At 42.1% G+C, this 17770-nt stretch overlaps 1 protein-coding gene across 1 annotated transcript in view; it reads right to left on the reverse strand.

The window, feature by feature from the left end:
* LOC122558872 (copine-9-like) overlaps positions 1-17770 on the reverse strand; it is a 405261-nt gene that overhangs the window by 219115 nt on the left and 168376 nt on the right. The window contains exon 6 of the mRNA XM_043707757.2: positions 2483-2559. Within this exon, the coding sequence (XP_043563692.1) occupies positions 2483-2559 (77 nt within the window). The remainder of the gene's footprint in view (positions 1-2482; positions 2560-17770) is intronic.

A 17770-nucleotide genomic window follows, 5' to 3' on the forward strand; every position in this document is an offset into this window, starting at 1 on the left:
CATAATATTTATTTAACCTATTTTTCTAACCAACCTGTTCAGAGATGTTGTTATACACCTCTAGAGCAGACAGGACTTGAAAGTGGGCCTCCTGGTCCTTGGGTAGGGACACTACCTCACCAGAGCCAGGTATTGTTCCTAGGAGCTAAGCAGATATTATGTCTTATCTGAAGTGTAAAACCATCATAATTAGTGGTAATTTAGTCCTGATCAGGTTTTGAGCAGCATTGTTAATGGAAAATTGATGAATCATAGCTCCCAACTAGAAAAGTGAGAGATTTCACAAGGAAGGTGATTCTGTTAATAAACCTGAAAAATAAGAATATTAAGGTTCTAAGAATAGAACACAGAACATTACAGGGCAGTACAGGCCCATCGGCCCTTGATGTTGTGCCAACCTGTGAAACTAATCTGAAGTCCACTTAACTGACACTACTCCATCATCATCCATGTATTTATCCGATGATCATTTACATGCCCTTAAAGTTGGCAAGTCTAATACTGTAGCAGGCAGGGTATTCCACACCCCTACTACTCTCTGAGTAAAGAACCTATCTCTGACATCTATCCTATATCTATTACCCCCCAATTTAAAACTATGTCCCCTCATGGTAGCCATCACCATCCAAGGAAAAAGGCTCTCACTGTCCACCCTATCTAATCCTCTGATCATCTTGTATTAAGTCACTGCTTAACCTTCTTCTCTCAAATGAAAACAGCCTCAAGTCCCTCAGCCTTTCCTCATAAAATCTTCCCTTCATACCAGGCAACATCCTGGTAAATCCTCTCTGCACCCTTTCGAAAGTTCCCACATCCTTCCTTCAATGCAGTGACCAGAACTGTACGCAATACTCCAAGTGTGGCCACACCAGAGTTTTGTACAGCTGCAACATGACCTCATGGCTCCGAAACTCATTCCTTCTACCAAGAAAACCTAACACAATGTGTGCCTTCTTAACAACTCTATTAACCTGGGTGGCAACTTTCAGGGATCTATGCACATCCCTGAATCACAAGTAGAACATGTAGTTATTTAATCAACGTGTTCAGAAATGTTAATGGCACAGTTCTGGGATGGTAAGATTTGAAACCCAGACATTCTAACTCAGACGGGTAGGAACACTACCTCTCTGCTAAAGAAACCTGATCCCTGTAGCTCTTTTCTAATCAACCCAGTCAGATACATTATTACCACACCTCTGGTAAGGTGGGACTTGAACCAAGGTCACCTCATCTAGAGGTAAGGCAATGAAGAATACATCACTATAACTTAATTGGTTCTCAGATCGCATAAGTCGGGTCTCAATCCAAGTTAAAAATCACAAAATGCCAGGTTATAGTCCAACAGGCTTATTTGGAAGTACAAGCTTTCACAGCACTGCTCCTTCATCAGGTGAGGAAGTGAGTGAATGTGCATCACAGGAAGTGCACTCTGAATACCAAATACACCCTGTTCTAATTTTTAAATCAATTATATGAGTATCATTTGGGTCTCCAAGGGGAGAGGTTTCTCAGTAACTATTCTTTCCAGTCTGCTTATAATGAACAGCTTTATCAAATGAATCTGTTGGACTATAACTTGGTGTTCTGCGATTTTTAACTTTGTCCACCCAATCCAACACTGGCACCTCCACATCATGGGTATCAGACCAGTTTGTTTCACACAGCTTTCCAGCTAAATAGACTGCTTACAAACATTTTAAAACTGCTGTGAGTTCAGCTGTATCATATATAAAGGAATGGTGATATTTTTTCGTGCGTCTTAAATAATCTTATCTTAATCAGCTACTCTTTCAGTCAATGGAGTTATGTGAATTGATGCATTTGCTTTCAAACCTACAAAAGGCAGAGAGGTTAAAAAAGTATTCAGCTGATTGTTAGTGTTTGTAAAAAATGCCTTTCCAATAGTAAAAACCACGAGGTGGAAAAAGTGCTTGCATACATTTAAGTAGCTTCACAACGAAGCCTAATCAAGGTTCTTAATCAGAGGTATCATCCAAAGTTGATGAACATCCCACTTTCTAGAAAAATCAGTAAATAATCTTTTGGTAATGCATGAGTTCCTGCATTGCTGTTCCCCTGTTTTGGATTTTATGTTCTGCCTGCCTTCATCTTTAAGTGGGATCAGATAGAAAAGATGTATAAACAGGATTTACACATGCAGAATTATGGAGCACATGAGGTCACATGGCCCATCATGTCTGTTCCAGCTCCTATGCCTTTTCCTCAGAATAATGCAATATTTTCCTTCAAAAGTACATATGCAACACCCCTTTGAAAGTTATTATTGATTTTTCTGCCATTACTCTTTCAGAAAGGCAATTTTAAGATCAGAATAGGTTGCTGTGTAAGAAAAATGCTTGAATCTTCCATCTTTAGGCACTTTACAGAATTCTGGATTCAACATTGATTCAACAGTTCTAGGTAATAGCCACCTGTTCTAATTGTACAGACAGAGTAATCATTCCACACTGATACTCACGTCAATGTTTTTTCAATACGACTGCCCGTAGATCCAATAATTTCTCCCAGCGTGACAAAAATTTGACCAAGGAAATCCTGAAAGTAAAATTTATGACATCGAGTTCTTTAATTAATGTTAGGATTACTTGCACCAAGTAACTGACATCAGTTAAATTCTAAAACATTCTGACAATATCAAATACATCATGAACTGACAAATTGTGACATTACAATTTGTAATCTTGCAAAATAGAAATGTTCTGGAATATGATCAGATATATTTCAGTATAAAGTCGATATGCTATCTGTCAATTCTGTACAATAGCAGGGTGCTGAATATTATCAGGCACATTACACCACAATGCTGTTTAATATCAGGTATGCTCTACAGCAGTGCTGAGTTGTAGCATACAATAACTTGTATCAGTGTTAATAATTATAACCAAATTAACTTTTACTGATATGCAGTGCAACAGATTAAAATCTAGCTCCATGGATATAGAGTTGGGTTTCAGTTTTATTCATGCTGTAATACATTCCTAATGTGGGAAGTCAGAGGGATGAAAAACAGTACTACTGCCCACATCATTCCTCAACTCTGAAAGCTAATTGATAATTAACTGAAAGCTAAGTGACACTGGTTAGAAGTTTGACAACCTTGAACTAGAAAATGCATTAGGTGGGAGAGGAATCTTTAAGGAGGGCAAGACCAATAATACTAAAGAGATGTTGGATTGGATTTTATAAATCCACATTACACTCAGAAGCTGACAGCAATGATTGGTAAAATCAACCCCAGCTTACCAGCTACCAAATCCAAGAACAGAAGCATTGAATGGTTACAATGGAAAGAAAGCCAATTTGATCTGTCATGGTCACGATAGCTCTCGGTAAGAGAAACCCAGATAGTCCCACAGCATTGCCTTTTTTCCCATTGCCTTACAATTTTATTTTTCTTTTCAGATAATTATCCAATTCCGTTTTGAAAACAGTGAGTGAATGTGCATCACAGGAAGTGCACTCTGAATCCCAAACACTGCCCGTTCCAATTCTTTTAACCAATCATATAAGTATCATTTTGGTCCCCAGGGGGAGCAATTTCTGCCTAATTACTCTGTCCAGACAGCTCATAATGAAGAACTCTATGACATTTTTTTGAAACTTTGTCCATCTAAGGTGAAGGACCCCTGCTCCACCAATCTATTCCTATAACAGAAATCACTCATCCTTTGAACCATTCTTGCTATTATTTTTTCTGCACTCTAATGCCTTCAAATCCTTCTTAAATGTGGAAACAATATTCCAGTTGAAGCTGAGCCAGTGCTTTATAAAGGTTCATGATAACCTTCACATTTTATATTTTCTATTTATAATGTTCAGGGGGTTGTATGCCTTATTAATATTCTCTCTGCCCTGTCACCTTCAAAGGTTTGTGCTCATATACACCCATGTCCTCTGCTTCTGCAACCCATTTTAGAATTGTATGTTTTATTTTATGTTACTTTTCCTTGATCTTCCCAACAAAATGTATCACTTCACACTTTTCTGCATTACATCTCCAACAAGTCCACCCATTCCACCTGCTTGTCTATGTCACCTTGACGTCTATCATCGCCTTCCTCACAGTTTGCAATATTTGGCATCTGCAAGTTTTAAAATTGTATCCTACACACCAATGTCTAGGACATTAATGTTGATCATGAAAAGCACTGATTATCCTACCAAACTGGAAAACCCTATGGTATACATATTTCCAGCCTAACAAAGAACTTCACCACTACTGTTTCCGGTATCTCACCCTACTTGGTATCCTCTGTCAGTTTTTTTGCATGAGCTTCAACTTTACTGACAAACTTGTCATGTGGTACTTTATAATTTGCCTTTTGACAGTCCATTTAAAGCGCATCGACTGTGTTATCTTCATCAACCCTTTCTGTTATCACATTGAAAATCTCCAATTCATACTGCAGCACTAATCATCACAACAACAATGATTCAACAGCAACTTTATGCAATGAAGCATACATGGCAACAAAATGGAGCGCCAGTACAAGGAAATCAAAATCCCAGAAAATAATCAACAACTTCACATACCCAATCAACAATCAGCTAATGCACCAGAATTCAACTCTATTGATCTTTCCAACAAAAAATTTCAAGCTATCAGATCCATTTGATAAATCAGCAAATTGGCAAATGTGAAGAGCACCATTCCTAAGTTTTCAAACAGTTTCAAGACTGGACAACAAATCAAATGCAGAACAGGTTAGCATACCTACTATATGGGTAGAATATCTGATCATGTGTTCCATACAAAAAAGATCAATGAGAAACAAATTATGTTTGACCACTTCAATAACTTTTGATCTGTATTTCAGTTTAAGAACAAACATGACACTGGTGAGTTCATGCTTCAGGAGCAGATACTAACTTCCAGGATAATCTATAGATAGCTTCAGTAATGATTCTATGTGTAAAATCCTAACCACACAGCCATGGAAACTTACAAGAAAAGTTCATTTTTTGACAGAGTTGTCATTGGTCTTGGAGATACATCAGTCTCTAAACTGCTTCAAACAAAAGAAAATCTAACTCTGAGATAAGGATCCAAATAGCACTGGATTGAACATCTAGAAAGTTGTTCAAGAGTCATTATTCGGAAAAAAAGTTCAATTCAATTCAGAGTATTTTACTGCAAGTGTTGACTATTTAAAGCACAATGCAACATTCAAGCTGAGGAGACCAATCACTCAGCTGGAAAACATACACTGTGCAAAAAACTAAAACATAACAGCATCTTGTTACATGTGTGGCTTCAAGAAAGATGACTTGAAATGTCCAGCCTTACACAATATTCATTGTAGGATAAAAGGTCACTTTTTGAAAATGTGATACCATCTAAAAAGCAGACAAAGCATCAAACCAAATGGTTTCTGAGCCAACATATACAGTCATTTCTTGGAACAGAATCTTGAAGACTGGGTCAATACTGCAATGAAATGAGTTTCTTTGAATGACAAACAACTGTGGATGAACAATATTGATGATTTCTCAGAGAATTGACATAATCACCTAATAATAATGATGGAGAAGAAGAAACAATTACAGGACACTTAATGTCAATCGTAATATGTGCAAGATATACAGTAATGAATCATGATAACCTCTCAGGCCAAGATACTGAGATGTTGCCAATGGATGGAGAGCTGCAAAGTGTTATGGTAGCAACACAGCCATGGTGGACGAACAGGATGATGGTCAACATGAACCCAATTTCGGAGATTTAGAATCTTAAATGTTTCGGTAGATGTTGCAATAGCAATGACTTGTTTAGTTAGTTACAGCAGAGTAGACAGATAAAACATATATTAATTATAGTATTCCAGGAACATCTGGAAAATTCTCACCACAGATGGTGCTGATTAATTATGGCAAATCCAGCTCTGAAAGGAAACACTGATAGCGGTATTGCTTAATATTTATCTAATATAAATTTGCCTGAATGTTTCCTGAACACAAACTTAAAGGTCACAGTAGTGTTAAGGATGTAAAGAACAACAAAGAACTCTTGTGGTACATTTGTAATGTCCCTACCTCTGAACTGGGAGGGCTGGATTCAAGTACCACTTGCTTCAGAGGTGTGTAATAACATCTCTGAAATGATTCATTAGAATATATCTCCAGCAGAGAACTGTGAATGGATAGTTACTCATGCCTGAAGTTCTTCATCTTTGCATGTTTCCTTCCCACTTTTAGGTTTCTTTTCCTGTACTTCTTACCTCTGACATTCCCCAGTTGCAGATAAATGGTAACACACAGAACCAGTTCCCCAGTGTCTACTCAGGAATTTGCCAGTTGGGGAACTCGAGAGCATGAATAAAAAAGTCACAACTATTTTTACCATCATATATTCATGGAATGTGTTGGTTGGGCAGCATCTGTGGCCATCCCTAATTGCTCTCCAGTAGGCAACAATGAGCTACGTTTTGGAACAGCTGCCATCCATTTGATATAGATAAACTGAAAATGCCACTAGGGAACGTTGTCCAAAATCCTAAACCAGCATCATTGAAGGCATTGTGATATATTTCTAAGTCAGGATGGGGGTATGGAACTTGCAGGTAGCAATATTGCCATGTATCTGCTGCCATTATCCTTCTAGATGGTAGTGGTCATGGGTTTGGAAGGTGCTGTCATAGGAACCCTGGTGAATTTATGTAGTGCATCTTGTAGATTGCTGCCACTGAGTGTCAGTGGAGGAGGGGGTGAAATGCAGTGGATGTAGTGCTAATCAAACAGGCTGCTTTTACCTGATGATATCAAGCTTTTTGAATGTTGTGGAAGTTATACTCATTCAGGGGAGTAATCCATCACAATCCAGATTTGTGCCTTGAGAACATGGCTTTCCAAGTCAGGAGGTGAATTTCTCATTGCAGGATTCATAACTTCTGATGTGCTCTTGAAGCCACAGTATTTATATGGCTAATCCAGTTCATTTTCTGGTTAATTGTAGCACCCAGAGCGTTGATGATGAGGGATTTAGTGATAATCACATTAAATGTCAAGAAACAAGGTTAGATTCTGTCTTGTCAGAGATGATCAATGTCTGGCAATTGTGTGGCATAACATTACTTGCCACTTGTCAGCCTAAACCTGGATATTGTCTAGGTCTTGCTGCTCATGGACATAGACTGCTTCAGCATTTGAGGAATTATGAACTTTGCTGAATATTGTGCATATATCTGCTTGAGATTAGAATGGAGGGAAGGTGAGGTTGCTCAAGGTGTTTGGAACTAGGACACTATCCTGTGAAACACATGCAGAGGTGTCCTGGAGCTTAGATGACTGGCCCAAAACAACTGAAACCATCTTTCTTTGTGTTAGGAATGACTTAACAAGCGGAATGGCTTCCTCTGATTCCCATTGACCCCAGTTTTGCTTGGAATCTTTATTGTCACACTCAGTCAGATGTGACCTGGATGTCAAGGGCAGCCACTCTCACCTGAAATCAATTCCTTCCCTTTGAAGAAAGCCCTTCATTAGAAATAAGAAAAATGAATATAATAAACAGAAATAGGAATACCACACAGTCATTGCATAGTGGTATGAACACTGCGCTGAATAGGATAGATTCCAAACAGATCTAGCCAGTCAAGACTAGGCACCCATCAGTAATAAAATAGTACGCAACCAGAATCTTTAACTTCACGGCCAGGCATATCCTCAACTCCACTATTAGCATCTAGCCAGGGGGTCAACCCTAGTTCAACACTTCTGTAGATACATAAAAATTGCAGATGCTGGAATCCAATATGGACAGACTGGAGGCTGAAAGAATACAGCAGGCCAAGCAGCATCAGGAAGTGGAGAAATCAACATTTTGGGTGTAACTCTTCTTCAGGATTGGCGGGTGGGTGTAGGGGGAGCTGCAGACAAATGGGGTGGTGGGGGCAGGGTAGTGAAATGGGAATAGGTGAACACAGGTAGATGGTATGACCTGGTTGGTCAATGCGAGAAATGAATCTGGTTGCTGGCAAGGAGCAGTGGAAGGGATTGGGAGGGGCTGGGAGGGGAATCAGGGATGGGGAAGGAGGTTAATGAAAATTGGAGAACTCAATGTTGAGTCCTCCAGGGTGTAGGCTGCCCAGGCGAAAGACGTGTTGTTCCTCCAATTTGTACTATGGTTCGTTTTGGCAATGAAGGAGGCCAAGGATGGTCATATTAGAAAGGAAGTGAATGGGGGAATTGAAATGGGTGGTGACTGGGAGGTCCTGTCCGGCCCGGCTGCGATGCTTGGTTAACCATTCCCTAAGTTTACGTTCAGTCTCCCTGATGTAGAGAAGACCACATCAGGAGCATCTGATGCAGTAAACTAGGTTGGAAGGGAGGCAGGTGAACCTCTGTCTCACCTGGAAGGACTGTTTGGGGCCTTGAATGAAGGTGAGGGGGTGGTGTACTGGCAGGTTTTGCATCCTTTCAAGTTGCAGTGGAAGGTATCTGGGGATTCAGGGGGTCAGTGGGGACAGTGGTGCAAACCAAGGACTGTCAAAGAGAACAGTCCTTGCAGAAGGCGGAGAGGGGTTGGGAGGGGAAGATGTTCTTGGTGGTGGGATCGAGTTGGAGTTGGTGGAAGTGTTTAAGGATGATACGTTGGATGCAGAGACTGGTGGGGTGGTAGGTGAGGGCAAGGGGGACTCTGTTCTTATTGCATTGGAAGGGGTTTAGAGCAGTGGAACGGGGAATGGAGGTGATGCAGCAGAGGGCTGTCTGGATGATGGAGGAATGAAAAATACATGGTCCAAAATAGGTGGACATCTGGGATGCTCGTTAGAGAAATATCTCCTCGTCCAAGCAGATACAGCAGAACTGGAGGAATTGGAAGAATGGGATAGAGTTTTTGCACATATTGGGTGGGAGGAGGTATAGTCCAGGGAGTTATGGGAGTCTGTAGGTTTGTAGTAAATGTCCGTCTGGAGACTGTCACCAGAGATGGAAATGGTGAGGTCAAGAAAGGGGAGGGTGGTGTCCAAGGTGGACCAAGTGAATTTGAGGGCAGAGTGGAAGTTGTGGGTGAAGTCGCTGAACTGCTCCAGTGCAGCCTGGGTGTAGGACGCTGCGCCGATGCAGTCATCAATGTAATGGCAGAAGAGTTGGGGCACAATGTCTGTGTAGGTACTGAAGAGGGACTGTTCAATATAGCCAACAAAGAGGCTTACATAGCTAGGGCCCATCCAGGTGCCCATGGCCACCCCCTTGATTTGGAGGAACAACACTTCATCTTCCTCCTGGCAGCCTACAGCCCAGAGGACTCAATATTGAATTCTCCAATTTCAAATAACCTCCCTTAACATGCCCTGACTCCCTTCCCAGCCTCTCCCCATCCCTTCCATTGCTCTCTGCCACCAACTGGATTCATTTCTCCCATTGACCAACCAGGTTGGACTCTCTACCTGTTTCACCTATCCCCATTTCACCACCATGCCCCTGCCACACTCTTTATCTGCAGCTTCCCCCCCTACACACACACCCAGTCCTGAAGAAGGGTTACACCCAAAACGTTGACTTCTCAATCTCCTGATGCTGCCTGGCTTGCTGTGTTCTTCCAGGCTCCTCCGTGTCAACACCTCTCTAGCCAGAATTGGCAAGGCATGCGCCATCTCACCCTCCTTTGGTGGTTCCCATTATCACAGATATCAGTCTTCAGCCAGTTCAGTTCACTCCACGTGATTATCAAGAAATTGCTGAAGGTACTGGATACTGCAAAAGCTATTGGCCCTGACAACATTCCTGCAGTAGTACTGAAGACTTAAGCTCCAGAACTTGCTGCATGCTTGGTCAAGTGCAACAACTTCATTGACCTGACAATGTGGAAAATTGCTCTGGGCACAAAAAGCAGGATAAACCTAACTTGGTGAATTACTGTCCAATCAGCCTATTCTTGATCATTAATAAAGTGGTGGAAGGTATCATCAACCATGTGATCAAGCAGTGTTTGGTTAGCAGCAGGTTGGTCATGGACACTCAGGTTGGGTTCCAACAAGACTACTCCACTCCTGTCCTCATTCCAGCCTTGGTTCAAAAATGCAGAACTCTACAGGTAAAGTGAAAGTGACCGCCCATGACATCAAGGTCACACTTAACTAAGTGTGACATCAAGGATCCCTAGCAAAACTGGTGTCAATGGGATTACTGGGGGGGGGGGGCGGAGGTGAAGAATCTCTGCTTGTTGAGTCACTCCTAACACAAAGGAAGATGGTATGGCTTTTGGGGATTAGACATTAAACTTCAGTACATCTCTACAGGATGTCCACAGGCCCAACCACCAACAGTTGCTTCATCAGAGACCTTGCCTCCATCATAAACTCAAAACACGAGATGTTAGGCTGATAGGCAGCGATTATCATTTTTTGTCACATAACTGCCAGGCAGTGACAATCTTCAATGACTACCTCTCAACATTCAATGGCATTACCATTGCTGAACTCCCCATTATCGATATCCAGGGGTTACCATTGACCAGAAAGTAAATTGGACTTCCAAGTGGTTACAAAAGCAAGATAAAGGCTAGGGTTCCTGCAGCAATTAGACTCACTCCTGAAAGTCTGTCCACCATCTACAAGGCACAAGTCAGGAGTGTGATAGAATACTCTCCATTTGCCTAGATAAGCACAACTCCTTCAACACTCCACAAGCTTGACATGATTCAGGAACAACGCAGCTCACTTGACTGCACCACATCCCTAAACATGCATTCTTTTTAACGCCAATGCTCAGTAGCAGCAGTGTGTACCATTTACAAGATGCAGTGCAGAAATTTATGGAAGTACTTTAGACAGTTCCTTCCAAGCCCATGACCACCACTATCTAGTCGGACAATTCAGCAGATATGTGACAACACCATCTGCAAGTTCCCCTCCAAACTACTCAGCCTATCCTGACTTGGACATATGTCTCCGTTCCTTCAGTGTCACTCAGTCAAACTCCCAGAACTCATATCAACATTGTCGATATATCTACACAAGTTTAAGAAAGCAGCTCGCCATCACCTTCTGAAGTGCAACTAGAGTTGGACAATAAATCGTGGCCTGGCTAATGAAACCCACATCCCATGAATGAAGACAAATAAAGAAGAGATCAAATGGTCCATTGAGCCTGCTCTGCAATCCAGAACATTAATAGCCTCACAGGGCAGGCAGTCAGTGCAGGGGAACACTGTCAAACAGGTATTCTGTTCTGGATACTAATGAGTAGAATGGCCCATCAAGTGACAGCAGCAGCAGTAGCAGCAGCCAGAGCAGTGGCACCTCGGCCAGCCCTGCTGTACACAGGGGAAGGACAAACTGAAGTAGAGCAACAGTAACTGGAGACTCGATAGATGCTTCTGTGGCTGTATAAGAGACTCCTGGATGGTATTTGTCTCTCTGATGCTAGGGTCATGGATATCTCTGAGCAGTTATGGGAATCCAGAAATGGGAGGGTAAACAGACAGAAGTCATTGCCTAGAGAGTGGTGCTGGAAAAGCACAGCAGGTCAGGCAGCATCCGAGGAGCAGGAAATGGACATTTCAGGTCTTTCATCCTGATGAAGGGATTTTGTCCGAAACGTCGAATTTCCTGCTCCTCGGATGCTGCTTGACGTGCTGTACTCTTCCAGCACCACACTGTTGACTCTAATCTTCAGCCTCTGCAGTACTCACTTTCGCCTAGAAGTCATTGTCTATGCTGGCACAACTGAAATAGGTAGGAACAGTGACAAGGTCCTGGAACAACAATTCAGGGAGTTAGGTAGTAAGCTAAAAAGCAAGACTTCTAGGGTAGTAATCTGAGGATTATGCCCCATGCCACGTGCTACTGAAGCTAGGAACAGAGACATAGTACAACTGGCTAAAGAGCTGGTGTCATGTGGAGGTCTTCAGATATTTGTATCATTGGGATGTCTTCCAGGGAAGGTGGGACTTGTACAAGATGGATGGGGTGCACCTAAACTGGAAGGGCACCAATATCCTGGCAGGGAGATTCTATAGTGCCACTTGGGAGGGTTTAAGCTAGTGTGGATGGAGGGTGGGAATCAGAGCAGTAGGTCAGTAAGTATACAGAGTGGGAAAGAGTTTGAGACTAAGGCAAAATAGCTAAGAGGAAGAGCAGTCAGGGAAAAGTTGCTCAGCCCAGTGGAACTGGAAACTTGGATTGTATTTCCTTCAATGCAAGAAGTATAACAGGTAAAATGGATGAACTCAGAGCCTGGATTAATACACGCAATTATGATGTTGCTGCTATTGCAAAGACATGGTTGAAAGATGGACGGAATTAGCAGCTTAACGTTCCGGGATATCAATGTTTTAGATGAGACAGAGGGGGAAACAAAAGAGGTGGGGGAGTTGCATTACTCTGTTAGTTGACAGAGGACACTTTGGCGGGAATCTTGCATCATCGGTAGAGCTCAGGAATACAGAGTGCAATCCCAATGCAGGGATTGTACTACAGATCTCCAGCTACCAGTGGTATTAGAATAAGAGATATTTAGTCAAATTCTGGAATGATGTGAAAATTATAGGATTGTTCTGGTGGGTGATTTTAACTTCAACCATATTGACTGGGATTCTATTAGAGCCAGTTGTTTGGATGGGGAGCAATTTGTTAGGTGTGTCCAGGACGGTTTATTTGAAAGATGTGAATAGTCGAATGGGGGAGGGCACCATACTGGACCTGGTATTGGGAAATCAGCCCAGCCAGGTGATCAAAGTTTCAGTGGGGGGATTATTTTGGGAATAGTGACCATCATTCACTAGATTTTCATTTACTTATGGATGAGTACAACAGTGAGCCACAGATGAAGGTGTTAGATTGGGGGAAGGCCAACTATAATTGAATTAGGCAAGAATGAAGAATATAGATTGGGAGCGGCTGTTTGAGGGTAAATCCACATCTGATATGTGAGAGTCTTTTAAAGACAGATTGATTAGAGTGAGGACAGGCATGTTCCTATGAAAACGAAGGACAGGAATGGCTGGATTCAGATATCTTGGATAATGGGGAAATCACCAGCTTCGTCAAAATAAAAATACAGACCTTAAGGTCTAGGCACTAAAAGCAGACAAAGTACTTGAAGATTGTAGAGAACATAGGAAGGAGTTCAAACAGGCAGTTAGGATGGCTAAAAGGGACTATGAAATGACCTTCGCCAGCAAGGTTAAGGAGAATTTATAGACAGGGAAAGTGTAGGCCCTCTCAAGGATAACGGATGGAGGTTATGTGTGGAGCCAGAGGAAATGGGTGAGATTTGTAATGAGAACTTCACACTAACAGAATGATGTGGATGCTTCAGAGAGGATGCAGAGAAGGTTTTCCAGGATGTTGTCTGGTCCAGGATGGTTTTAGGTATGAGGAGGATTGGATAAATTGGATTGTTCATACTGGAAAGGTGAAGGCTGGGGGGCAACTTGATAGAAGTCTATAAGTTATGAGGGGCATAGATAAGATGGATAATTAGATGATTTTTTCCCCAGGAAAGGTAATCTCCAAATGCAGAGATTCAAGGTGAGAGGGGGACAGATTAGAGGAGAAATGTGGGGAAATGTTTCACACAGAGTGTAGTGCCTGGAATACACTGTCTGTAGAGATAGTGGAAGCAGACACATTAATAACGTATCTTGATAGATACATGAACAGGAAGCGAACAGAGGGATAGAAACGTTGCATGGGTGATAAGTAACGAGTCTAAATAAGGAATAGGAATCAGTTGGTGGGCCGAACGGCCTGTTCCTGTTCTGTATCATTCTTTGTTCTAAAACGATGCAGGCAGCAAGCGCTTTACAGGAGATGAAAACACACTGTGTTTGCTGGTTGGAGGGCTTACCTATTTGAAATAGGAACAATTATAATGCTGAGCTCTTTTGTATTTTAATACAAAACATCAGATTATTCCATGGCTTTTTCTTTCTTCTTTTAGAGGACACTGCTGGCTGAGCTACTGTTCTCTTGCTCATTCCTAATTGCCTTTGAGTAGGGGATAGTGAGAATCTCTGTATGGTGTTGATACATCAAAATTGTTATTAGGAAGAGAATTGTAGATTTTGGACCCAGCAGCAATAGAGGAACAGTGTTAAAGTTCCAAATCAGAGTTAAAAATCACACTACACCAGGTTATAGTCCAACAGGTTTATTTGGAAGCACTAGCTTTTGGAGAGCTGCTCCTTTATCAGGGGGTTGTGGAGTATCACAACCATAACCACCTGATAAAGGAGCAACGCTCCAAAAGCTAGTGCTTCCAAATAAACCTGTTCAACCATAACCTGGTGTTGTGTGATTTTTAACTTTGTACATCCGAGTCCAACACTGGTATCTCCAAATCATTCCAAATCAAAATTATGCTTAGCTTGGAGGGGAACTTGTAGATATTCCCATGCATCTGCTGTCCTTGTCCTTGCAGCTGGTAGAGCTGATGGGTTTAGAAGGTGCTGTCAAAGTAGCGTTAGTGAGTTGTTGTAGTGCATCTTGTAGATGGTACACATTGCTGCTATTGTGTATGATGGTGGGGAGAGTGAAAGTTTAAGATGGTGAGTAGGGTATTGATTTTCTGTGCATGCTGTTGAGTTTCTTGAGTTTTGTTGGACCTATACTCATCTAGGCAATTGCAGAGCATTCCATTTCATCGTGACTCAAGTATTGTTCACAGTGAACAGTGTTTATGGAGTCAATAGGTGAGTTATTTAGTGCAGAATCCCTCATCTCTGACCTCCTCTTGTAGTCATAGTATTTATACGGCTAGACCATTTATGCTCTGTTCAATGGCAACCTCCAGGATGTTGTTGATAAGAGTTTAAGAAATGGTAATGGCTTTGAATCACAAGGGTGGACGGTTAGGTCATAGCTTTTTGGAGATTGTAATTTACCAGTATATGTGTGATTCGAATGCTACTTACCCAAACTCAAAAACTGTTAAAGTCCAGACAAACCTACAAAATAAGGGCAAAAATAGATCTTACCCACACCACTTTCTGAAGCAGGAAGTCCCAAAGTCCTCTGAGAAATAAATTCTCTTCATCTCTGTCCTAATAGGGCGAGCCACATTCCAAAACTATGTTGCCTAGCTCTGGGCTGTTCCACGAGCAGAAACATCCTTTCAATGTCCATTAAGAACAAAGAACAAAGAAAATTTACAGCCCAGGAACAGGCCCTTCGGCCCTCCAACCCTGAGCTGATCCAATGTACTGTCTAAACCTGTTGGTCATTTCCTAAGCATTTGTATCCCTCTGCTCCCCACCTACTCATGCATTTGTCCAGATGCATCTTAAATGAATCTACCATGCCCACCTCTGCTGGCAACGCGTTCCAAATGCCCACCACCCTCTGTGTGAAGTACTTGCCGCGTGTATCCCCCTTAAACTTTTCACCTCTCACCTTGAAAGCATGACCTCTCATTATTAAATTCTTCACCCTGGGAAAAAGCTTGTCTCTATCCACCCTGTCTATACCCTTCATGATTTTGTAAACCTCAATCAGGCCCCCCCTCAATCTCCTTTTTTCTAGTGAAAATAGACCTAACCTACTCAACCTCTCTTCATAGCTAGCACCTTCCATACCAGGCAACATCCTCGTAAATCTTCTCTGCACCCTCTCCGAAGTGCCCACATCCTTTTGGTAATGTGGCGACCAGAACTGTACACAGTATTCTAAATGTGGCCAAACCAATGTCTTGTACAATTTTAACATGACTTGCCAGCTCTTATACTCAATACCCCGTCCAATGAAGACAAGCATACTATATGCCGTCTTGACCACTCTATCCACCTGTGCAGCAACCTTCAGGGTACAATGGACCTGCACTCCCAGATCTCTCTGCCCATCAACTTTTGCCAAGGCTCTTCCATTCATTGTATAATTCGCTTTAGAATTAGACTTGCCCAAATGCATCACCTCACATTTGTCTGGATTGAAAGCAATCTGCCACTTTTCCACCCAACTCTCCAGTCTATCTATATCCTCCTGTATTCTCTGACAGTCCCTTATGCTTTCTGTTACTCCACCAATCTTTGTGTCATTTGAAAACTTTCTGATCATACCAACAGTGCCCTCTTCCAGATCATTTTTGTATATTACAAGCAACAGTGACCCCAAAATTGGCCCCTGTGGAACACCACTGGTCACCTTTCTCCATTTCGAGAAACTCCCTTCAACTACTATTCTCTGTCTCCTGTTGCTCAACCAGCTCTTTATCCACCTAGCTCGAACACCCTGCACACCATGTGACTTCACTTTATCCATTAGTCTACAATGGGGAACCTTATCAAACACCTTACTAAAGTCCATGTATATGACATCAACAGCCCTTCTTTCATCTAACAATTTGGTCACTTCCTCGAAGAACTCTATTAAGTTGGTAAGGCACGATCTTCCCCGCACAAAACCATGTTGCCTATCACTGATAAGCTCATTCTTTTCTAAATATAAATAGATCCTATCTCTCAATACCCTCTCCAGCAACTTCCCCACCACCGACATCAGTCTGTAGTTACCCGAATATCCCTACTACCCTTCTTGTACGGGGGGAACAACATGTCAACCTTCCAGTCCTCTGGCACCTCACCTGTATTTAAGGATGCCACTAAGATATCTGTCAGGGCTCCAGCTATTTCCTCTCTCGCCTCCCTCAGCAAACTGGGATAGATCCCATCCAGCCCTGGGGATTTGTCCACCTTAATAACCTTTAGCATACCCAACACATCTTCCCTAATTATGCCAAAGTGATCCAGACTAATCAAACTTCTATCTCTAATCTCAAGATTCATCATGGTCCTCTCCTCAGTGAACACTGATACAAAGTAATCATTCAGAATCTCACCCATTCTCTCAGGTTCGACACACAGCCTTCCTTCATTATCTTTTAGTCGACAAATCCTTTCTCTAGTTACTCACTTGCTTCTTATATAAGAATAAAATGCTCTGGGATTCTCCTTAATTCTGCTTGCTAAAGCTATTTCATGACCCCTTTTAGTCCGTTTGATTCCTTGTTTAAGACTTGTCCTACTCTTCCGATATTCTTCCAGTGCCCATTGTGTTCTTAGCTGCCTAGACCTTATGTACGCTTCCCTTTTCCTCTTGGCTAGTTGTACAATTTCTCCTGTCATCCACAGTTCACAAATCTTGTCCTTCCTATCCTTTGCCTTCAACAGGACATGCCTATCCTGCACTATCTTAAACCTATCTTGAAAGCCTCCCACATCTCAAATGTGGACTTCCCTTCAAATAGCTGTGTCCAATCCACATTTCCCAGCTCCTCCCTAATTTTGACATAATCGGCCTTGGTTCAGTTTAGTATTCTTCCCTTTGGACAACTCTCTTCTTTAACTATGAGTATTCTAAAACTTACAAAATTAGTCACTGTTCCCAAAGAAATTCCCCACTGCAACTTCTACCACTTGTCCTGGCTCGTTCCCCAGTGCCAGGTCCAATATGGCCCTTTCCCCCGTCGGACTATTGACATACTGCTCTAGAAAACTCTCCTGGATGCTTCGTACAAATTCTACCCCATCCAGATCTCTGACGTTAAGTGTATCCCAGTCAATGTTGGGAAAATTAAAATCTCCCCATCACCGCTACCCTATTGCCTCTACATCTATTCATAATCTGTTTACCTATTTGTTATTCTACCTCACGCTCACTGTTGGGAGGTCTGTAATACAGCCACAACAATGTAACTGCACCCTTCTTATTTCTCAATGCCTCACTACCCAAGACCGCCATAGTGTCCTCCTTTAGCACAACCATGGTATTGTCCCTAACCAGCAATGCAACTCCACCCCCTCTTT

The sequence above is a fragment of the Chiloscyllium plagiosum genome, unplaced genomic scaffold (assembly GCF_037043375.1).
Source record: "Chiloscyllium plagiosum isolate Xiang-an unplaced genomic scaffold, Cpla_swu_hap1 HiC_scaffold_14, whole genome shotgun sequence".
Lineage (NCBI taxonomy): Eukaryota > Metazoa > Chordata > Chondrichthyes > Orectolobiformes > Hemiscylliidae > Chiloscyllium > Chiloscyllium plagiosum.